Genomic DNA, 24,597 nt, shown 5'->3' on the forward strand with positions numbered 1-24,597 from the left:
GAACATCATGAACCAGCGTCGCTCGGCGTCTTTGTTTAAGAATTTCGGCCACGTGAGGGACAAGGGTAAACACGCCGAGTGGGTCGACTGCCCTCCTCACGAAGGAGAGAAGAGTCGATCGCCTTGCTCCTTTTTTTTTTCAGGGGTTGGACGCACGCGTACGACGTAGAAAACTCTGGCGCTCCCGTATTATTACGCGCAAAATGGCGGAGCCGGCGAGCTGGAGCGAGCGAAGCGAAGCCAGCGACTCTCACTCGTGCGCATCTTCGTGTTGTCAATGTCGAGAGAATTCGGTGAGGCTCGTGCGCGCGCGCGGCTTCGAAGCTTCGCGAAGCGGAGGTAGCTAGATATCACGTATTCGGTAGCCGTCGTTTCGCGTCGGGCAAATACGAGCATGATTTGCGTAGCATATTGGAACTCGTATAGTAAAATCAATGCACGAGGGCAATCGGTTTCCCATACAGCACGAATTTCCCAGGAATGTCCTAAAGATGTTCGAAAGATTCTTAGGATATCCCTCAAATAAAGTGTGCTGTATGAGTAGGTTCTTTCCCCTCCTCCTTCCTTGCTGCGTGACACCTGCCGCGTGAATCCCATCCCAAGCAAAAATACAAGTCACGATAAAATTGAAATGTTAAGGATTTGGCTATATAATATCAGTTAAAAATATCAGTCATAAAATCGATATATATCTGCCAAAAATTCTTATCATAAATAATAAGAAGTCCTAAAATCAAATGTGAAAAAACAAAACAAATAATTTGATCTATAATGACTTCACGCAGCGAAATGATCATATTTTGCTGCAACTTCAGGTAAATAACTTTTAAACGAATAAACGGATCCAAATGTACTTTTGCACGAATGTATATTGGAGTTTTATTAATAATATATAAAAAATTTGATTTAATTCGTAATGCTACGAATTATCAAATTTGCAGATAACTATCACAAAACGCGATCTTATTGTACAAAAAAATCAAGGTCAACAAAAAACTAAATAACTTTTGAACTATTAAGAGTATTGGTTCAAATTTTATATAGATACTCAGATGAAACAATCTATGAAATTTTTTTTTATTTTTAGTAATGTTTTGAGACGTGACATATACATCCTTAAAATAAATTCCACAGATCATTCCAGCAATATTGCAAACGTCACTACTAGTTTCTGTGCTATATCGTAGTTAATTAAAAAAGTGATTTAAGCAACGTTATTTTGGCTTTAAGTGAGACTTAAACACGTATCTGCCTTTATTTTTCTTTCTAAATAAATGATAGATGTATATTTAAATCTCTTAAAGCTAAAATGACATTAATGTATAATTAAATAATATATAATAATAATAATATAATATATTAAATAATATATAATTGGATCTTCATAATCATTTTAGAGCCATTTTGATGTCATCTTTCGTAACACAAAGATAATTCATGTTCTGCTTATTGATATTCGATATTTCGCTCTATCAGTACATAATAAATAATAGAATAATTAATAAGATAACAATATCAATTTTCAAAATTTCTAATAGAATGAGAAGTCAGAAACGAGCCAATAATTACGTCAATAAACAAAATCTAGTTTATTAAACATCAAAATCAAAGGAAGAAAGGATTAAAACTAATTTTTCAACAATAATAATCAATCTAAAGCCGTAATCACACTAATTATTACACGAATGTGATTAGCGATTGACGATTACTTTTGCACCAATTAGAGCAAAGCAGTCACCGATTGCTCCGAATGTTTCAATTTAACTCAGTCAATTAATCTTCCTCAGCCAATTAATAAATTGTAATAGAGAATAAAAATCAAGAAAACGGAGAAGCGAGGATATACAAAAATACCGTAATAAATAAACATTGGAAAGGATCAGAAGTAAAATATAAATACCTAATCGTATTCCAAGCTACTCGTCGCCGAGGCGAACGTCACCGAAACGGAAGGAGGGGAAACCAGAGGGGACGAAAAAGAAGTAACGCGCAAAACAGTCGCGAGCAGCTGCTCCGGCGGACATTCGTCAGGCTAGGAAAAAAAATTTTTTAAATCGTGCGATCCTCGCGTGACGTGCGTGGCGGTACCGTGAAATGTCACCGTATTCTTTCGTGATTTCGAAAGAATTCGCGAAGAAGCTGCGTCGCGGGCCTCTCGCCAACAAACCTCGCGGTTTGCGTCATCTCGCGGCGGAGCCGTTGTCTGAGAACCACGTTGCCTACGTGACTCGCAGGGCGTCGACGGAGCCTCGTGATTCGCCGGCGGATGGTGGCGAGAGAAAGAGAAAGAGGGAGAGAGAAAGAAGAAGAGAGGGAGAGAGAGAGGACCCGCACTATCCGCGGTCCGCGTCCGCGGTGGGCGGTGAGACGGGTGGCGGAGTGTTAGTAAGCGGGAGCCGGCCATCTTGTCGAGCTCAGTCGGAAACCAACTGCCGAGCAGTGAGGGACGGTGATGTGGAAGAGAGGCCAGATGTGTTAGACGAAGGGTTTTTAATGCGCTTCCGAGCCCGATTGCCGCTACGTGCGAGAGGCTGTGCGATAGCGACGACGGAGCCACGACGACCATCGCGGGGCTTTCGCGTGCGAAAAGGCCCGGTACATCCGGTTAAAAACCTTCAGCTGGGTGGGAGCTGCGGAGGAGCGGAGAGAGGCGGAGGAAGCGGCGGCGGAGGCGGAGGAAGAAGAAGAGGAGGAGGAGGAGGCAGCAGCAGCAGCAGCAGCAGCAGCGAAGAGCAGGTCGCGGAGAAGGTTCTGGCGAGAGGCTGACAGCGAGCTTAGCTTCTTATCGGCGGAAGGGCTTGGCCGCTCGGTTGCGAGAGGAGGAAGACACACCGGCGAACAAGATCGACGCTGAGGGCGAGAGAAAGAGAGAGAGAGAGAGAGAGAGAGAAAAAGAGAGTGAGAGCGAAGGATGACCGACCGAGAGAAAGTGCGGTGTCAAAGTCTGTGATAGTATTTATTGAAAAACAACAACATCGTTATCAATAGCACCTGTGGACGTGTCATCTTCGCGAAAAAAGAGGACGAGCGATTGCAGAGGAGATATATATACGTTAGCGAGAGAGAGAGAGAGAGAGATAGAGAGATAGATAGAGGGATAGGCTTTATATATTTATTTACATCTGTGATATCGACGCTGATATACATCGACCTTTTCCGCGAAAAAAGGAATCGAAGAGGAGCGAGAGAGAGGGAGAGAGAGAGGGAGAGCGAGTGTGTGTGAGAGAGTAAGAGGGAGAGAGACAGAGAGAGAGAAACATCGCTCCGAAGAAAGATTATATCAGTTTCTTAGTGGATAGGGTTTTTTGTATATACGACTGACTCTTTTTTATAATTATTACTATCGGTGCGAGAAACGGAGAACACGCGCTCGGACAAGATCTCTCGACAGTGGTGAACCAGAAGATTCTCCGATCTTTCCCGGACGATCGTTTCGTAAAGGCGACGAGAGTACTCGAGAGAGGAAACATGGTGGAGAAGATTCTGGAGGAACGAGAAGACGGCACTCAAGAGGCCGGACGAGGTGAGTAAAATTCCACTCTCATGGCTTAATAAACGAGCTTGGATTCGAACAGAAATTCAAATTTTGCTGGAGTATTCGAAATTGATCGAAACACACAATTTTTGTTGGCTTGTTTGAGATTTAATCAAGCGTTTTTGTTTCTTTCTCTGTCAACATTTCCAATGACCCCGTCAGAAAAAAGGATTTCAGGATTCTTCGAGGAATCAGGAGCCTTGTTCTTGAAAAATATCGTATACAAAAATACTATAGTAATGTTTGTTATGTAGGCTGGTTTCTTTTTGGGAGATGCATTCAGTACATGTGTCAAATTCTGTGGTTCTATCTTTAAGTTTGTCGCGTTGCATGAAATCTGCAACAATTTTTTGCACTTAAAAAATGAAATAAATATGTACTCGAACGTTGAAGAGAGAGAGAGAGAGAGAGAGAGAGAGAGAGAGAGAGAGAGAGAGAGAGAGAGAGAGAGAGAGAAGAGAGAGAGAGAGGTGCTGATGCAAAAAGCAACAACCTTTTATTACTCATTGAATGCCAAGGATAGAACGATGTTTGTATTGACTGTCTGCTGAAATCCGCGTCGCATTACGGATTTGGATTTCGAGGAATTGCGGATTCAAGATTACAATTCAGTCAATCAGAGTGAAACTAATTAAAATGAAAATTTTCTGATCGAATTGTAATCTCTAATTCGCAACTCCCAGTCTTCAATGCGTAGGGTGACACAAGATTGAAACGAAAGCAGTCATAGAGTATATTATTTATAATATATTATAGAGAGAGATTTCGATACGCGATATAGATTCTCCAAGGAATCACCGCCGCGAGTCACGGAACTGTCTTGTCATATATTGATATTTGTTTTTACGAACCGGCTAACTTCTGGAGTCGGCGGCCGGCGCGGCGCGGCGGCCATTTTTGCCGGTCGATGTGTAATATAACGACCCGGTAACGGGTGAACGCCGGGGCGAACGCTCTTTCGCAATTTGCGTTTTCACCGTTCTCGCGGGGTGAGACGGGCAGGGTGGAAACGGCGCGGGGTGGAGGGAGAGAGAGGCGGATGGAAGGAAAGGAACGATCGACGGGTTTGAGTGCTCCAGTCGTTGACAGGAAGAGGGAAACCGCGACGAGAATGCGACGAAACGCTCGTTCAGCGATTTGCTTTTCGTCGCGGAAAATCCGCGTTGCGAATACGGAATGATACGGGTTCGACTACGGAAGGGGCGACGGAAACGGAGAACTTTCTCGAACCGGCGGCACGTCGTACAGTCGCGCGTCTAGTTAATTAAACACGGCCACTTATGTCCGTTCCTCCACACAGAAAAATATATACTGTACGCAAGTAATAATTATGGTAAATTCTGTCCCTCATACTGTACTGTATTATATTTATACATTTAAAAGTTGCTTTATATGAAGTCAGATAAAAATCATGTTTTAAACATGTTTTAAATTGTTTAAAACATGCTTAATCGATATTTTTAACACATTTTTTTATAATATTGTTGAAAGCATGTATGAAACATTAATTAAATAACATATTTTTAAATACATACATTTTTCTCAACCAAAGAAATAAAGACGAATTAATTTACTCAAATGAATATTTTTTTTCTCTATATAATCTTTATCTTTCTCTGACTTAAGACTAGAAAAAAATAAGAAGTTAAACCGAGATTAAAGTTAATCTGTATTGAAAGAAATAGTTAATGTGTGTGTGTGTGTGTGTGTGTGTGTGTGTGTGTGTGTGTGTGTGTGTGTGTGTGTGTGTGTGTGTGTGTGTGTGTGTGAGTGTGTGTGTGTGTGTGAGCAGGAATTTGATACGTTAATCGCTGTTCTTGCAGAGAGAAGGATATATATCTTTTTTAACAAAATAAAATAAATGAACAGATTTTTGTATATTTGTGAAAGTGATACAAAAAGTTTAGCGGCGGTAGAACTTTGATAAGAAATTGTTTCAATAAAAAATGGACGTATTTTTAAAAAGTAATTATGATAAAATAAGAAATTTTTATTTAAAATTTAAACTATAAAATTGTATTGTTAAATATAAATATTGACCTTATTGAACTGTTTTATATGTATATAAATCAAAGTTGGTAAAAAATCATGTTTTAAACACATTTTTTGTAATACTATTTAAAGCGCATATAAAACATTAAAAACATAATTTAAAAAACAATGTTTTATTCTTAAAAAAAAAAACTCAACTTTGTACATAACATTCAATTACACAGAAAGTATAATTTCCAATTCCAGTCGCTTTTTTTTGCAGAGACTACACCTGATACAACCTTAATACTGGAAGATAATAATTAGACTACTTATTTTGAGTATGAAAAGTACTGTACGGTGCTTTTAATATTCAAAATAAGTAATTAATCACTACCTTTCAGTAGTAAATTGGCGGTATTGGATATCTGTAAGGGCGTTAATTTCGCGTTAATTTCGAGATAATGATAATAACGGGCGACGCGCTCGCCGATTTTCTCGTTGACGGAATTCCGATTCGTGCAACGTTTACAGGAACGGGTTTTCGTCACGCCGCGTGGAATCGCGACGTGCAAACGGGCTTCTGTTGAAGCCCGAAGCGCTTATCGACGAGCATTATCGGTACGCGTACATTGATTTTTTCCTGTTACGCCACCGTCGTGGTGTCGTCTCCGCATTCTACGCGTTTCGATGCGACTGTCACTTACAACTTCGGCTGTCGGGAAAAGCGACAAACCGCGCGAGTAGATTCCTGGTTCACTTCGTTTACGCGTGTCGCGAGCGACGAGCGGTTTGATACACGTTCGCTTCTGTTTACGTGTACACTTTCCCGTGGGTTTCCTTACTCCTTCGATCGGTTGTTAATCGAGCGAGCCTGTTGCTAATTATACCACGCCGTGTCTTCGTTATCTCTAAAAGCGGAAACCTGGAAGAATACCCGAGGTCTGGATGGCGCCGCGTCGAAATTATGCAATGCGTCAGCGGGCATAATAAAGTAAAAACAGAGACGTGCGGTTAGCGTCCGAAATAACAGGATGACGAAACAAACGCGCGTGTTTCGCATAATCATCTCCCGCTCGACAACCTTCTAGCTCCACCTCGTTGTCCGTTCATTGACGCAGTCAGTCCGTTAACACGATAGAAATCGAGCGGTCACTATTGACCGTTTCTATCTTTTAGATTAGTATCAGATGAATAGGATTCTGAGATTGTGAGATTTTTTCGACATTTCAATAATTTCCTTTATTATACTGATGAAATATTTGGTTTTTCATCATTTTCTTTATTTTTATGGTATTTTGCTTCGTCCTTCTAGATCCAATTTTGTATTTTTTGATAAACTTGTGGTTAGACTTAATTTGATAATAATATAAAACTTGGATTTTTTTCTAGCTATGGTTAATCATTACTAAACTGAGTTTTAACTTTTAAAGTTATCATTATAACACCATCAGTTTAGTAATTAATGACAGCTAGAATATAGTTTTTACATTTATTATTAAGTCAAGAGATTAAAATCTAAACTACAAGTTAATACCAGAAAAAGCTACAAGTTAGTACCGTAAAATGAAAAACCAGGCCCAAGTGAGTGAGAAACGTTGATACTTCCAGTATTAACGGTGCACATGCGTACTATATATAATATATAACAGTACAGATATAAAATCTAGTAATTACAATCATATCCGCAATTTCTCCTTACACAAGCGAAGAAGGAGAAAATGTAAGTTTCTAGCTGCGATTGATTATGATAGTTTTGTAACAATTTTTAATAAAGTCACTAGTAGTAACTTTTAAAGTTGCCACTGTAAAACCATCAGTTATATTTATCATTTTAATAATGAATCATAGTAGGAAACACAATATTTACTTCTATACTGCAAAAATTCATGTAATTTTACATGGAAATGACATGTTTATGACTGGAAAATTATCTAAATTACTTAAATATGATTGGAAATTTACTGGAAATTGTAAAATAAATTTCCAATTATATTTAGGTAATTTTCCAGTCATGAACATGTAATTTCCATGTAAAATTACATGCATTTTTTTCAGTTAGTATTAATGGTGCACACGCATATATGTAACAGTACTTATATAAAGTCCCCAGTAATTATAGTCGCATCCGCAATTTTTCCTTATTAATACGGAAAGAGAGAAAAGGATCAAAAGCGAAGAAATAAGAGATCGATCGGTATAAATACGAGACCGCTGAGATATACGGAGTCTTTACTTTTGTCCACGTCTGCGAAATTATTTCGCCTCGTTCGCAAATCGAATCACGCTGAATCTAATCCCGTTTGACGCCCGAGACGATTTTGCGCCAATTATCTTTTGAATTTTGGGGAAATAATATTTTTGGAGCTAAAGAAGCTCCGCGCAACGAGCGAACATTTTGCAACGTCGCTTCCAAGCGGAGCGTCGCGTCGCGTCGCGTCGTTGGCACGGCGGATTATTTTTTGGGCGATGGATAGAGAGGAGGGTAGGGAGAGAGGGGGACAAGTGGGTTAGTCGGTATATGAGGTTTCGAGAGGGGGTCTTGGGATTTCTCGGCACCGGCGCGGCGGTTCGTGACGCGAAGGGAGAGCGCGAGTCGGTTATAGGGCGACCCAAACAAAGAACGAAGGGAGGAAGGGTTCCGGGCCGCGCATGTCAACTCGACGCGTCCTTAAAGGGAAACACGCGCGATACGTGGAACAAAGAGTCGACGGTTTACGTATCGCGTTTTATACGAGCGTGTTACTGGCCGTTCGATCGCGCGAGCTGAGCAACGAGGAACTCGGCGAGAGACAGCGAGTATAACATTCGGCCGGCGAATAAAAAGAGATTAAGGCTATATATACGTATACATGCGTTATCGCGTCTTTCTGCGAAGGAGCCGGACGTGAATAAAGGAATACGCGATGAGTAGGAGAGACAAAGCAACCAGGCGAGGCGCGCGGCCCAAATATACCCGATGACGCCGCGGACAAAAGCGCGACAAGTGTAACTGCGATTTTAACGTATTTACCCCACGCGAAATGGAAATGTCGAGAACAAATGTCCGCGTTGGTATTTTTTTTTCTCTCGGATTCCTCCCTTTATTCGATACCAAATCGGAAGGATTTTATAGACGATCACGGAAAGAATACACTGAAAAAAATGTTAATAATAACTGAGCTTAGATGATAGTTACTAAAACTCTTAGTGAAATAATTTTAATTAAATGTTTGGATAATAATCAAAACCGATTATGTAAACGCTAATTTTATTTTCCTACACAAAAAGAAAAATTATATCTTTATTTATATGAAATATCTAAAAAAATCGAGCTAGATGCAGATCTCAAAATAATTTTGTTGTACCATTAAAATAATTAAAATAATATAGAACGCTTAAATATTAGATGACGCTGCAAAAAATTTAACATTCAAGCAACCAACTTCCAAACATCTTAACATAATTAAATTATGTTGATTCAAACAAAATTATTTTCAAATCTGTATCTAACTATATTTTTAAATACAATATTTTTTGTTTAAATGTTAAAAGCAATATACAACACAATGACACTAGTTTTATTTTTTAATTTTTTCTTAAAAATATAATTTGGTAATTTTGAAACCTGTAAAAAATGCGGCAAACTGAGATATTTGTTCGATATATCATGTAGAAGTGTAAAATAATTCTTGAAATAATGGTAGAATATTTCTTAGCTGTCAAAAATCACCGCAGGGGCGCTGTGGCAGTTGACAACCAAGTATATACATATTTCAGGAATTATTTTATACTTCTACATGACATAGATATCATTAGACAGATATTTCAGTTTGTCACATATTTTTCAGAATTACGAAATTATTATATTTTTAAGGAAATTTTATTTTCTTCTCATAAAGCACTAAGAATTTTTTCAGAATTTTTTATCAACTTTTTAGTACTGCATTTTCTTATTTTTACCAACATGAGAAAATACGGTATTAAAAAATTCTGAAAAAATTCTAATTATTTATAGTAACGCAGTTATATAATATATAACCAGTAAATTACCAAAAAAACTTACTTGTAACTGTAACTTCGTTATAAGTAACGAGTTACTTCCATTCCCTGGTTAAAGTTGAATTTCCAATTGTGTATAACGTAATTATTTCGTTGGTTCAACGAAATTATTTTTAAATCTGTATCTAGTTAAATTTTTAGATTAGTTACTTTGACAAAACTCCCATATAGGCGAAATAATCGATATGTTATTATTTGCGAGATGGAAAATTTCGAGATACGCGATTCTCCGATCCTTCGCGTCACATATGTGCAGCCTCACGTAACGACAACAGCTGGAAAAATAGAAGTCACGCTCCGTCACGTCGCGTGATTACCTCTCCTTCCGCCTGACCCTTTAATTAGGCAACGGCATTCGCGTCCCATCGTTTTGCTCGTTTTAATTTATGCGATCGTTAATGATACGCTATTATACGGAATCGCATTGCCTTCCTCTCGAATTCTCGATCGGCCGAGATGATCTTTGCGATTCGACATTTCGAACGAGGCTTTCAGCAGGTTGGGTCTCAAGATAATTAAAGTAAACGGAAGCTACAGGGTGTCGCACGAAATCTCTTACCATTTGCTTTATACATAATAATACGCTGCTTTATACATAATAATACGTTGCTTTGTACATAATAAAACAATGCAATACAGAATTGGTTAGAGTTTATTACTAAAAATAGAGTTAATTACTAAAGCTTGGAAAATTAAATAATTAAATAGTAGATATGACATTTCATGCATCACTCTGTATTTCCTATCGCCGACTCGTTCAAGACAGCGTAATTATAGACTTGGTCAAAAGTATGAATGTATATAAAGCACTCCCACAAATTGACTAAACAGATTAATTAAACTCTATATTTAATGAAAATTTAAAAAATGATATTTTTGTTTTTATAACAATTTTAATAAAAACATTTATTCATATTTATTTTTATTAAAATTTGAATAAAATGAATTTTAAAAATAATATTTTATTAGTTCAACATCTAACTTTAACAGTGATTGACGCATTTCCAATTTGGTTGATATTTAATTGATTTGTTCATATAAACGGTCCTGTTTCTAATCTCAATATTTATTTTTATAACATTTTGATAGCTTTCCTTTGGGTTCTATTACCGTCTTTAAAAAAAAAAAATACAATAAATTGAGGGTGCTTTATACTTTGGTCAAGACTGTACATTTCGGAAGCTGCTTGCGTCTGTTTTATTTTAATTTGACAAATTACGAGTCTCGTTTATTTTCATATGTACGAAGTATTAATTGCGGCGTTGTATACCGATGTGTCCTTAACGACTTGCATAAGAGAGATCACCCCCGTGACGATTTTCACATAATCAGCAGCTCCCGCACGCGCGCGCACGCGGATAGAACACTATCGTACGTGCATATCTCGCGTAAGATGGCGGCGTTCCTTTTCTGTGCCAGTCATTGAACTCGTAGTGTCGGTCGTTGTGCGGCGACGGTGAAGGCACGAAAATACATTCGCCGCGCTACCGAAATTTATGATCACGCGTGAAAATACTAGAACGGGCCACTACGCGCGCTGAGAGATTAACGACATTTGATACGAGATCAGTGGAGAAGGGTCAATCGAAAAGACGTTGATCTTCCGGCGAGAAGAGAGAAAGAGAGAGGAAGACGAGCGAACGCGATCCTGCCGAAGTTCCAATCCTGTCTCGTACTTTTATTTTTGGATAATCGTGAAACTCGAGTCCGCGCCGAGATTTCTTGACGTCTCGTTACCTATTGATTGTCTTTCCGCTCGAAGAGACGCATTCGAGTAACACTTGAGTCGATCAATTCGTCTCGAGTTTTCTAGAAACGTGACGATTAACGAATCCTTGAAGAACCCCGCCGCGATTGATGTCAATTAATATGTAAATTAACTTTATCGATTTAACTTATTTTTTCTCCTAGTTCTAAGAATTTAAAAGGATAAAGAGTAAATAAACCGGGATTAAAGTTAATTTACATTGGTAGAAATGGATCTAATGTTTATTTCTATTAACGTAATCGATTTTAAACACGGTTCAACTTACTCTCCATCTTTTTCTAATTCTTAAAACTAGAAAAAGATGAAGAATAAATTAAATCAAGGTTAAATTTAATCTACATTGATAGAAACGGGTGTACGTGACTTTTCGTTTCGTTGTTGCATCCGAGCCTCGAGCGTGGCCTGAACTATATTTGTCATCGATTAACGCAGTCATCGTCACGCGAGTTATATTTAACTCGCGTGCACCAGGCAGCGTCCGCGATCGGATTGCTCCGGGCAACAATTCGAGCTGTCCCGATGGTTCCGACTCAATAACCGCTTTTCCCTTTGTCGTATTTCGACTCGATCCCCGGCAAAACTCTCGAAAGTCAGTCATTATGATTGTCCGGGGACAATGAGGAGTCGGCCGGCCTACAGTTATGCGGCATTCATTTTCGATCTGGCTCTGATTTCTCCTCGACCCACGCGTCTCTCAAGTGCTGTCTGTTCATTCTCAAAGGAGTGGCGCGAAGTCGAGTCGATTCACTCGCGCATTCGCCGGTACTTTGTTATTCATCGCTGTTGTGTACCGCGAGTGGCGACCGTCACCGCGACGTCCTCGCCCACGCGCATCAGCGCAAACCTCTTCCGCGTCGCAGGTCGCTCGAAAGACACCCCGCGGTTTATCGTTGCAATCTAGCCACCGCGTCATTTCTACCGTTGTATCGTCATACTTAAGGTACTTTGAGGTTTTTTATTTTTTGGCTCAGTTGCGGTTAGACTGAACCAAGTGGCAATGTAAAAATTGTATGATTTGATTATAACTTTCCGAAACTTAGATAATTTTTAATCCATTGCGATGTCTAAACTGTTTCTCGTAAATAAACGAAATATATCAAGTAAATATATTATCAAGTATTATAGCGTTTTCAATCTCATCGACTGATTTAGTATGCGAATTAAGGAATTTTTATTACTTGGAGGAATTTATGCAGATCCTAAAAATATAATTTGCCGATTATAATCGCAAATACGATAGATTACCGTAACGCGTACGTTGAGTCAAATTCATAAGACCGCAAAGGGTCCTATAAATACTTTGTCTAATTCACGATTGTGCCGTATATTTTAATTAAGATTACACAGAATTTTTACGTAATGTAACGTATTGCAACGTTAAATTTATCTGAATCTTTTTTATATAAATTAGGCAATACAAACACAATGTAAAACATGTAAATTATTATGAATAGGATAACACAATGCAAAAAGAAATTTTTTAGTACGCGAAAATATATTCGAACCGTGTCTCAACTTGAACTGAGATGACCGTCGCGGAAACGTCGCTGTAAGATACAGCGTGACCCCGACCGACGATATACATCTCGCGTAAATATCTGCTGCAGTCGTGTATCTCCGTTAACACGCGGATCGTGAATCGCGTACCGGTTATCGGTCTCTCCCGGAGCTGCGCCTTCGCGCCGCTCCAAAGCGAGTGAACTTTCCCAGCGGAGAGAACAGAGAGGGAAACGCCGAACTGTCGATGCCGCCGCGCCGACATCACGGTCTCGGTATCAGCGACCAACGGTTCCATTTTTAGCGGCTGAATTAGAAAGTGCGAGGACAGAGAACCTATATTTACGATGTATACCGACTAAGCTGTGCAAGATCAAATCGCTGGTCGTTGTCGCGAACCAACGTTAGATTCTAGGCGAAGTAATTTCACTTCCAGGAAATTTTTATTCGGAACTTAATCGACCGTCGCGTGAATTGTTAGACAAAGACCGATTGTCGACTGTCACGCTTAATCTTCCGGAGCTGACGCCAAAATCTGCACACAGTTAATGACGTTATACTCTAAAAAATATAGGTGTAGATTTAACACCCAATTCTCGTCGTGTCAAAACACTAACATGAATTTAACACCATGAGTTTTAAATCGTGATGTTAAATCCACACCAGGTTAAAATATAAGTGTGGACAACCATGCGGTGTATACATAATTCTTATCGTGTTGATATTAACATCAACATAGTGTTAACATAAATTTTAAACCATATGTTAAATCCACATTATGTCAGTGTATTAACATGATAAAAATTACATAAACATCGCATGATTTTACATCCCATCTTTTTTACAATGTGAGTCTGTGAAACCTATTTGTGTTAATTAAAAGGCACTAATTAATTTCAAGGAACCAGAATGACAATTCGTATAAAAAAGAATTGATATATTTAATAATAAATATATTTTAATAATAATCAAAAATTTTCATGTAACATGAAGAAAATTGAATTGTTTGTTAGAGATTTATAATTGAGTGGTTTCAATGGATCGTTAATAACTCCGAAGGGTTAAACATTCGTCAGTACCGTGTTCGATCCGAATTCTACGAGGGCTCGGCCCGTCCGATTATTCCGGAGCGTACACGTGTCCAAAACACGCAGTAGAGAACTTACCAGGGAAGCTTCGAGAAGCTGCCATTGTTATGCCGAAGCGGTGGGGAGGGGGAGAGGTAGAAACGAAAGGGGGAATTATTCCCATCTTCATTTAGCCTCCGGCTAAATCGATTGCGCGTACGTTTCCCATCTCCGCTGGGCACAAAAGTTCGGTCCTCCTCTGTAATCGTGGCACCCCTGTGGAATCCTGGGATTTCCCCCTCTCCCTTCTGTGTTTTATTACACAGGGGAAGTACCCCATGCGATATTCGAGAGCCAGAGGGAACGTTCGGCCAGAAATGATGAAACAGCAATTCTCTCAATAATATTTCTCTACCGCTTAATTATTATCTTTTTTACGATTTACCACGATATTTGAGTTTCTATTTTTGGTCGAGATAGCGCAGACCGAATTACGCGATCGGCACATAAAAACGCATTAAACGCCGGTAATTTTATGACGCGTTGGAAATAGCTTGGGATACGTCAACATCTACCAGGTGATAATTATAACGATACGCGAGCATTATTTTAAACCATCGACTAATGAGAGTATGGTTATTCATAAAAGCGATGTATCTCGATGAATGCAAAGCTCCCCTGGTTACGCAGCGCGGGACTCTTTTTCATAGCAGAGAGAGTTCCATTTATCTTTTTTTTTTTCAACGAACTTCGAACCGCGTCGACATCAAATGTCGATTGCGGCGTATACGCATTCGTGAAAGTACAAAAAGTACAATAAAGGTAGAACGTAATGTGTACAATAAGCGAAGGAAATTACTTGATGATAAATCCTCACTGCGTATATATGAAAAGAATGGCTTTTTGAAGCATGCAAACATTTAGCTAGATGTGTAAATAATTATGTCGAATTATGTCATCAAAATATGTGTACATATATTAGACACTTAAAACTTTTAGGCTTTGTGTTACATATACTTCATGTCAAAAGTTTGGAAGCTTTAAAAATTGACGTTTTTGGGATTACTTATTCAAATATCTGTAATAAAATGTATTTAAAAAAAAAATAATTCTCTCTCTCTCTTGTAAATTCCATAACGGCAATAACTATTATTGGATTTGAAGAATTATTGTTAAAAATTGTTATGAATATTTAAATAGATAAGTAATCTCAAAATATCAATTTTTAAAAAGCATTTCTAAACTTTTGGCTTGAAGTGTAATTATTTTGATGGTTCAATATAGTTATTTTCAAGATTTGTATTTAGCTAAATTTTAGATACTTTAACAAATACTTCAGATATTTCAGTAAAACCGTTCTTTCTGTGCATCATATTAATTTTTTGTATTAATACCTATTGTACATTTATTACAACATGGGTGATAGATTTAAAAACGTTATACGTTCGATGATGAAAATTATCGTTAGTGTGGTAACGAGCGGTGAACTCTCGAGAGAATGACTAACCGTCGAGCGATGGTACCATAGGCGTCGATAAGCTCGCAATAATAATAAACTACGATAACACGAAACGCGAGTCCGTCACGTGTGGTAGGCCACGATCACTTTGTCCGCAAATAAACATGCTCGTTGCGCAACCATGTCTTCAAAGATGCCCCGTTTTACGACGTACATGCATATTCACGCTGAAAAATTGCTTTACCGCTATTTTTAGATCGTGCCGTCTTTGTCTTGTCATTGGGTCAGAATCTTCGTTTATGTTAATCATGTGGAAAATAGGCGAATTAGATTAACAGTAGTTTCAAGTGTTGTCCGCACTTGTGAAATATGAGCTTATTCACGTCCGTTAATGGAAATCCATTAAATCCATTAATGGAAGTCCATACGGAAAGGACGATTTTGCTGAAACATCTGAAAATTTAGCTAGATACAAATCTGAAAATAATATTTCATTGGATCAGCAAAATAATTATGAAGGACATTAAATTGATTGCTAGAAATTGTCAATATTTTTTTGCATCATTGCTCATCATACTTGAGATTTTTACATGATTATTTTTACACCGAAAGAATGATTTTGTTAAAGTATCTAAAAATTTAGCTAGATAGAAATTTGAAAATAGTGTTATTTGATCATCAAAATAATTATGGAAAACATCAAATTGATTATTAGAACGTCAAAATTTTTTGTTCGTCATGCTTGAGTTTCCTGTATAATTATTTCGATCCAACAAAATTATTTTTAAATCTGTATCTGGTTAAAGTTTTTTTATACGAAAAGAACGATTTTGCTGAAGTATCTAAAACTTTAAGTTAGATAGAGTTTTGAAAATAATTTTGTTTGAATCATTAAAATAATTATGTAGGACTATACGACGTTCAAACTGATGGAATAATGCTTAAAACTTTTTACAGTATTGTTCATCGTGCTAAAGTTTCCTACATAATTATTCTAACATACGAACCAAATTATTTTCAGATCCAATTAAATTTTTAGAAACTTCAGCAAAACCGTTATTTCCGTGCATTAAAATCCATCCGCGGAAAAAACATGGAATTAATCAACGAATTGATAATATGTAACAATATGAACGATATGTTTCAGGCGATGGGACTTGCCGGGATGTAGCCTCGACGGGGGAGTCTATGAGCGCGGTACAGGCCCGTCAGGAGGAGGCGAGACGCAAGAGGCGCAGGAAGAGACGCTCCGGCTCCTCTGTGGTGTCCTCCTGCTTCCAAGGTAAATTCGCACATATTGGCGCTAAAATATAAGAGGTGTTAAAGAACGTTGGTGTCGTCACGCGAAGAAATTGCGCGAGTCCGGATTCTGTCGCGAGAAGGGGGGGGGAGGAGGGAGAGAGAGAGAGAATATTAAACAAAAAATTTCTTGGGACCGTAAATATGATTACATAAATATGATTACGTAAATAAATAGAGAATAAATGTCTTTAACTGTCAAGGTTGATCTTAATTGCTTAAATAATTCGGTGTGAATTTATATACTACATATGTAATCATTTAAATTGCTCCCCAAACGAGATAGAATGGAGAGAGGAGGAGTACGAGCGGATAGAACGGCTGTTCTTGATTTTTCGATGCGAGACAACGCGGTGCATTATTCCGTGCACACGCACCCCATAGTTCCCTCTCTTTCTATTTTACACCAGTTACTTGCAGTCCTTCTTCGTAGGTCTGACCTTGAACAAGTTCGGAACGCTCGAGAAACTCACGCGGGATGGTAATCGATCGCGCAGGCGGCCTGGAATTTTGCGCGCCGCTTGTTTATAAACACCGGAAGTTCGCTCTTACTTCTCCCTCGAGGTGCCGAGCATTTCAAAGAATAGACCGAAGTGAAACAATGGCAGGATCCTCTTTCTTTTTCTCGGGAGAATCTTGAGTAGATTTCTTTTCTGTTTACGTGTCTATTATCATGCGCATACCGTTCCACTTGTACTGTTGACGTAATCGGATGAAGAAACGTCGGTATTTACGATCCTTCGAATAACTTACGCATAGAGGCGGTTTTTGCACCCCTAGCTGGTAAACTGGTTGAGAGATGCGAAGAACGCGGGATTGGAATTAATCCGAGCTGGCTGCGCAGCTGGCATTGCTGGCAAATACGGTTATTCGGCCACGGAGCCGCTCGCTCGATCGATACGGCGCGCGGCTCACAGAGAGCCATGAATTCGTTGTACGTGTTTTCGGCGCGGGAGCGTCGCGTCGCGTCGCGTCGCGTCGGTTCGCGTCGGTTCGCTCGACCCTCGAACTCGAGGACGTTTCACATTTTAGCATCGTAATTTGTATTTTATAATTATTCATGAGCTATTGTTTGTGGATTAATTGATCAATATTAATATCGTGACGCAGAATAATTAATCTTCTTAATCGATTTTAATAATTAATGTTTGAAAGAGACATAAGTTGCAAGAACATTCCTTATCGTTTTTAATTTTATTCGATCATTAGCGTGAACAATTTTACGAAAATTTTGGTAAATATTTATACATAAATGATTAGAATTAAAGAAATTAAAGTTAGATGTAGATTTTATTTTTGAAGTAATACGTTGTATGGAAATAATGTTATTAAAATATATACAAGAAAAAATATTGTTAAAATTGTTTAGGAAATTTTGTAAATTTGATTTTGACTTTTTATCAGACGAGTACATTTATTTACGTTTTAGTAATTTGATGAAATGTAATAAATATATATTTATCTTTGATGAAAAGAATTATTGCAATCTATAACATTTCCTAAACTATTTTAACGCTACTTTCGTATGTTATTCTGTTTTTTAAGAAATATTCATATAACTTTAATTCCTTTAATTCTAATAAATTATACATATTTCAAAATTTTTCGTATAATTATCTACGCTAATGACCGTATGTTAACGAAGATGTGTGGTTAAAAATTGGTCATTGTTATGTCATTAAGAAATATTGATTATTTTAAGTAAACAAGAATCAAGTTCACAATCTCGGCCGATTGCGTCATTCCACGTGATCGATTCGCGAGCTCGACTCGGTTCGAGAAGCTTCCACTGCGCTCTGAAACCGTATATATCATCGGCTTATACCACTAAAAGTCGACGAAACACTTGATCGAAAATCCGCCTAATTTGTACACAAAGGGTGCTTTCCATTCGATGGCACAAATCGAAATAAATGTCCTATCTTTGTTTCTCATTGGAACGTCAAGAAAGACAGAAAATGTTTGTGTCACTAATATCCGTTTCTACCCAGTAGTTTAGATCTGTAGTTTAATTTTAATCTCGGTTCAACTAACTCTTCATTTTTTCTAGTTCTAAGAATTAAAAAAAAAATATGAAGAGTAAGTTAAATTGAGATTAAAATTAATCTACGTCGGTAGAAACGGACATAAATGGAAAACGTCCAATATGTCATTAGACATCGCCTAAATTGTCATTGGATATCTGTCTACGGATCGTCAGTTATAAAAATTATTAAGCATTTTCGATTTCCTTGAAGACGCTTTGCGATTGCATCGTTATCGTCCTTAGTTTGGGATATTATTGTTCTCGGGTCGCTAATTGCGAGTGGGTCGATGATCGCGCAATTTTCGAGACGCTATTTTCGAGAGGGCCGCTGTTAAAATTGACGCAGAACGACGTAGAGGGACGTGGAGGCATATTATCGGCTTCTGGTTGCTAGGCGCTGAGCGACGCTGCCATGCGCGCGTATTCTGACGTATAATATCGGAACGATAGAGGTGGGATGGGCGGTGGCGAGGGACGCGGGAGAACAGCGACGTGGGCAAACAGAGACGCGCGGTATAACGCTCGAGACGCGGTAGGGATGGACCAGGGAGAGACGCGCGCGGTACCTCGGCGTTGGAGGAAAGGAGCCGCTGCCGCCTGCCGGCGACGTAGCCTGGCGCGCGGACTTCCGAGAGAGAGGGAAAATTCGGTGTATGTGCGTCGTAGTTCCACGCTACGATCTCGGCCACCCCCTCTCGACCTTGACATTGCCTGGTCGTTAGAGCAGGACGCACACACATACGCTGAACACCGCGCGTACGAGGTCCAAAGCCTGTTTAAACCGGAGATAATTGGGCCTTTTCGACCGTAACAGGCAATCGCGATCAAACATGATGCGCATCGTCAAAAAGGTCAACGTGTGTGTGTTTCTCCTTCAATGACTCGCAGAGAATCCGAGATACAAATATTATCCGTCCCGATACAAGATGTACAGAAAAGTATATACTGAACGCAAGCAATAGTTACTTCACTGAAAAACTCCTTTAGTTGAATCGATTAATCTCTTCTTTGGATGTGAGCAAACAAATCCTTGGTTGATGCGCTAAAATAACTTGGTTCAAACGTCTGATAAACTTATTTTGTCAGAAACAAGTAAAATGTTGCAATAACCAATATTTTTTGCTTCAACTAAATTATTTTATTGCATCAACCAAGGATTTGTTTACCCAAACTAGAAATTAATTGATTCAAATAAATGGGTTTTTCAGTGTTGTTTCAAGTATTTTAAAAATTCATGTATTCGTAAATCTATCGTTAAAAAAAGTTTATCAAAATTCAATTTCAAATTTATTCAATATATATTCTGAAATTCCTAGTAAGAGAGTTTAATACTTCAATCAAGACAATATTAAAAAATAAATCCGACTTACTTTTATTATAAAAGTCGTTTCTTCTCTCGATCAATTTTATAATATTCTTCAAAAGAAAATAAATTCTTGTTTTGAGTACATAATAATGAGTTTAAAATTTGTAAAAGTATATTTTAAGATTCTTCATCAAGAAAGTATTTTTTATTAAAGATAACCGTTACTTAAAAAGAAGAAAATAAATTAAGTAATTATTTTTCTCAGCAATAGATTGATATTTTTTTGCTTGAAGGCTACAATATAGTAGTATATTTGTGTATTTTTTTAATACACATAGAAGATTTTGTATTAAAAATTGTACGGAGCAGTAACGTGGCATCTCTTCAAACTTACAGTGTGATATTATTGTCCTATCATATTTATAATAATTCATCGTTCGGAGGCAAGAATCTATCGAGTCACCTAGTCGAAATGAAATCCTATTGCCTCAATACAAATAAGCTTGTGATGAACTTATGATAGATTTGTGAATATACGAACTTTTAAAATACTTGAAACACACAAGTGACTATTATGGCATACGGTATTTTTCAGTGTGTAGTAATAAAATTTGTCTCGCAGGGATTCCGGTTAGCGTGACCAAAACCGAACTGAAGGAAAAAAAGGGTGTCTCGACCATTTCGTCGCCGATCGCGTCGCGAAGGAAAAGCGTTTCTAACGCGCTGCTTTCGAGCGCTTCGATCGATTCGTTCTCGGTGTTAGGTCCCCTCTTGCCATTGCAATGACAACGCGATACAGTACGACGTAATCGCCAATCGCGCGTGCTCGTAGAGAACGACGCGCAATTCCATGCCGAATGAAGTATCACGCGGTCTGTCGCATTGATTCATCGCGGTGAATCCATACGCTCGCGGACTCGAGAAGTTACGATGTCTTTTGCTTCGATGAATCTGAAAGTTTCGCAAGCTTTGGACGCACAAATATACGTTTGATTCTAGAAATGCCTCAACATTGCCGCAAATATCTGAGCACTCAGTAGAGATGTTTGTACATCTCGAAATTATACGTCTGGCGAGCATTTGCAAATGTTTGAACGCGTAAAAGATTAGATAAGAATAAAAGGTTATTAGCGGATTACATAATAGTTAAATTAACAGATAAAAATATGGTTTTGGATTCTTTAATAATTTAATCTAGAGAGGCAACGGATAATGTGATTTTTGTCAGATAAGCGGATATCGGATAAGATCCGATATCCGCTTATCCGACAAAAAGCACATACAGTCTTAGCTTTAAGTATGAAACACGGTGTTCATACAAACACCCTCAAACACCCCCAAAATTTGACGTAAACATTCTATATCCGAAAAATAAATTAAAAATAGTTTTATCGAAAAATGTTTATTTTTAACTTTTAAATATTTTGTTGGTCCCCCTATGGCTTTTTTTTATTACTAGCAGTTCGTACTCTTTTAAGGACATAAATTGAGGGTGCTTTATACTTATACCTAAGGCTATATTTTTATTTTATTCGGAAGTGCTTAATATGAATAATAAAACATTCATGCGACTTACGACACTTGCTAGATTAGTAGATGTGTGAACTGTGTGAGAGTGCAATGTAAGATGTGCAATGCAAAATCGTCAAGTATTTTTAGTTTTTTCTTCGTTCTTTTGTTGAAGAGTATGATGTGTCGATTAGAAATCGAGCAAACAATTGAGGAAGTGAGACGTTTAGTCTAAAAAATGATTACATAAAGAAGAATGATGTTGCTGTTACAGAACTGTACAAATTGACTGGAGAAGTTCTTGGAGAGGGTGCCTACGCCTCGGTCCAGACTTGTACATCTCTTTACACGGACCTCGAATATGCTGTGAAGATCATTGATAAGATTCCCGGACACGCGCGTGCCAGGGTGTTTAAAGAAGTCGAGACGTTTCACCATTGCCAGGGCCACCCGAACATCATACAGCTAATCGAGTTCTTCGAGGACGAGGAAAAATTCTATCTTGTGTTTGAGAAGATCAACGGTGGCCAGCTATTGAATAGGATTCAGGAACGGATTCACTTCACTGAGAGGGAGGCGAGCCAGATTGTCAAAGAGATTGCGAGTGCGCTCGACTTCCTTCATAAGAAAGGTAATTTTGATGAGACGAAATAATCGCACGAATTTATATAACCGATAAAAAGATAACCAATAATTTTTAGTATAATAATAAATAACCAATAATCTTTAGAATATATATATATATAGAATATAATATATATATAGAGTTCATTATTCTCGAAATAGGATACAATTGACTTCATATTCCTTTTCCTCACAACCTTTAATTCTTCAATTAATCTTTTGTAAACCGAAGTATATATAGAAGGTTCAGAATCCATCGAGTTGACCGCACTCAGATGAACGCGTTACTCGATAAGAATTATTAGGAATTGGTCACAATCTTTATATCTTATATATTTGGTTGTGTGTTCAGGTATTGCTCACAGAGATCTCAAGCCTGAGAACCTTCTGTGCGTATATCCGGACAAGTTGACGCCAATCAAGGTATGTGACTTCGATCTTGGATCGGGTATCAAGTTCAACAACTCGCTGTCTAGTCCTGTGGCAACGCCGCAACTTTTGACACCGGTGGGCAGCGCCGAGTTTATGGCGCCGGAAGTGGTCGAGGCTTTCATCGGCGAGGCCAATTATTACGACAAACGTTGCGATCTCTGGAGCCTCGGTGTTATTATGTACATTCTGCTCTGCGGTTATCCACCCTTCTATGGAAACTGCGGCACCGAGTGCGGTTGGAGCAGGGGAGAAAATTGTCAGGCCTGTCAAGAGTTGCTCTTCACCAGTATTCAGGAGGGCAGATACGAATTTCCCGACAAGGAGTGGAGATGTATCTCCGAGGACGCGAAAGATTTGATTAGAGGCTTGCTCGTTAAGGAGGCCCACCAGAGGCTCAGCGCCGATAGTATTTTGAAACATCCCTGGATTAATCCCGGGCCGACTTCCGTCGAAACTGGTGATCGATCACTTACCACGCCTCATATCATAAGGTGAGTATCTACCTGAGGGTGTGTTAGCTCTTTTATATTTCTTGTTTTTTTTATTATTATTGCGTATAATACGTCTGTTATGTTTACCTCCAGGAGGAACAACTCCGCTAGAGAACTCTCAGCGTTCGCTGAGTCCGCAATGGCTGTGAATCGCGTGGTACTTCAGCATTTCTCTCTAAATCCCGAGGAGCTGGCGGAGAATCGGGAGCCCAGACTGTCCACGTCGTCGACCGACGATGATAATCATCCGTACGGTCACATGTCCGACTCCAGCAGCGAATTATCCGAAAACAGCAAGCACTTGACGACGCATTCATCCAGCGAGTTTGACGGCACGCGACCAAAATCCTGCTCTGTACGCTCCAGCGTTGATCTGAATGACCCCAAGATCATCGGAAAGAATCGCGTCATCGGTAAGGACTCGCTGCAGAATTGGTTTGGGCTGTCACCGCCGACCGAGAGTCGTCTGATGCAACGCCGTTTGAAGGCACGCTCAGACCTGCTCGAACGTCAAACCGGCAAAGCGGTAATTGCGTCTCCGAGTGGCTGAGAGGTCGCTGTAGAACCGATCACTTTTTCTCGCTACAGTATCATTTGTCTCTTTGTAGCTACGTGAAAACGCAAACGATGTACAATACCTTTTCCAATGGCTTAGGAAGCTAACGTAGCATGTAAGTCGAGTCTCTGATTCTGCGCGGATAATGAGAACAGGCTCAATCATTTACGATAGTGACGACAGCGATAATAATCGAAAAGTATTCGCCGCGAAAATAATCGAACAGAATATTGTCGTTATCTTCTTTTTTCGATAGTCCTAAGCTTCTTTTGTTTTAAACCTTTCCTTTTAACAGACAGTTGGATGATAACCAGATTGTTTTTATTTCCAAATGTAAGATTTATTCACTCTTAAAATTAATTATATATTAATTGATAACGCGATAGTTATGACTTTAAAATAATGTAACTATTAAAATAATGTATGAAGAAAAATGTAAAGTATAACATAAGGGATTTATATAGAGATTTTTGTTTAGAATGTAAATCGTAATCGTAATATAATGGTATGTGCGCTGCAAACGCATTGAAGTGTACCCTGCCGCGGTATAAAGACGATATTTATCATAATCGAAGCAAAAGGAAAGATAATATACCACAGTTTGACTTCAATCATCGACGTTGCGCTCCGCGCGCGAGTAATTCCTTTCTCATATTTTATGGAAATAAAAGCAAGTCTGATTTCTCATCGAACGCTGTTAACCACGCTGCGTGTAATTATTCACGCAGTCGTATGTTGCATATTGTACAGAGATAGCTACACAACACGCGCATCGAACATTGTATATCATCATCTGCAGATACGAATATGAATTTACATACATACTGATATACATTTGAATATTTCGTTCATTCGCACGTTTGACATCGTGTTGTGCAAGTGAATCAACATTGTGGATAAGCATCCCGAACATGATTCGGAACAGTACGTTGATGTGTCAGTTGACACGGTCTTATTTTTTTGCGTAGTAGTGTGTATGTTGAGACACATGCGCGCGTTTGTGTATAGACAGAGTA

The 24,597-nt window shown here is 38.6% G+C and overlaps 1 protein-coding gene across 1 annotated transcript; it reads left to right on the forward strand.

The window, feature by feature from the left end:
- The first annotated feature begins 3,045 nt into the window (after window positions 1-3,045).
- LOC108731337 (MAP kinase-interacting serine/threonine-protein kinase 1) lies at window positions 3,046-23,952 on the forward strand. The gene is made up of 5 exons (XM_018461623.1): window positions 3,046-3,523; window positions 16,486-16,620; window positions 21,753-22,109; window positions 22,455-23,025; window positions 23,119-23,952. The coding sequence occupies exons 1-5, from the start codon at window positions 3,469-3,471 to the stop codon at window positions 23,573-23,575; spliced, it is 1,575 nt and encodes a 524-aa protein (XP_018317125.1). The 5' UTR covers window positions 3,046-3,468; the 3' UTR covers window positions 23,576-23,952.
- The last annotated feature ends 645 nt before the right edge of the window (window positions 23,953-24,597 follow it).

The sequence above is a fragment of the Mycetomoellerius zeteki genome, unplaced genomic scaffold (genome assembly GCF_001594055.1).
Source record: "Mycetomoellerius zeteki isolate Tzet28-1 unplaced genomic scaffold, Tzet1.0 scaffold124, whole genome shotgun sequence".
Taxonomy (NCBI): Eukaryota; Metazoa; Arthropoda; class Insecta; order Hymenoptera; family Formicidae; genus Mycetomoellerius; species Mycetomoellerius zeteki.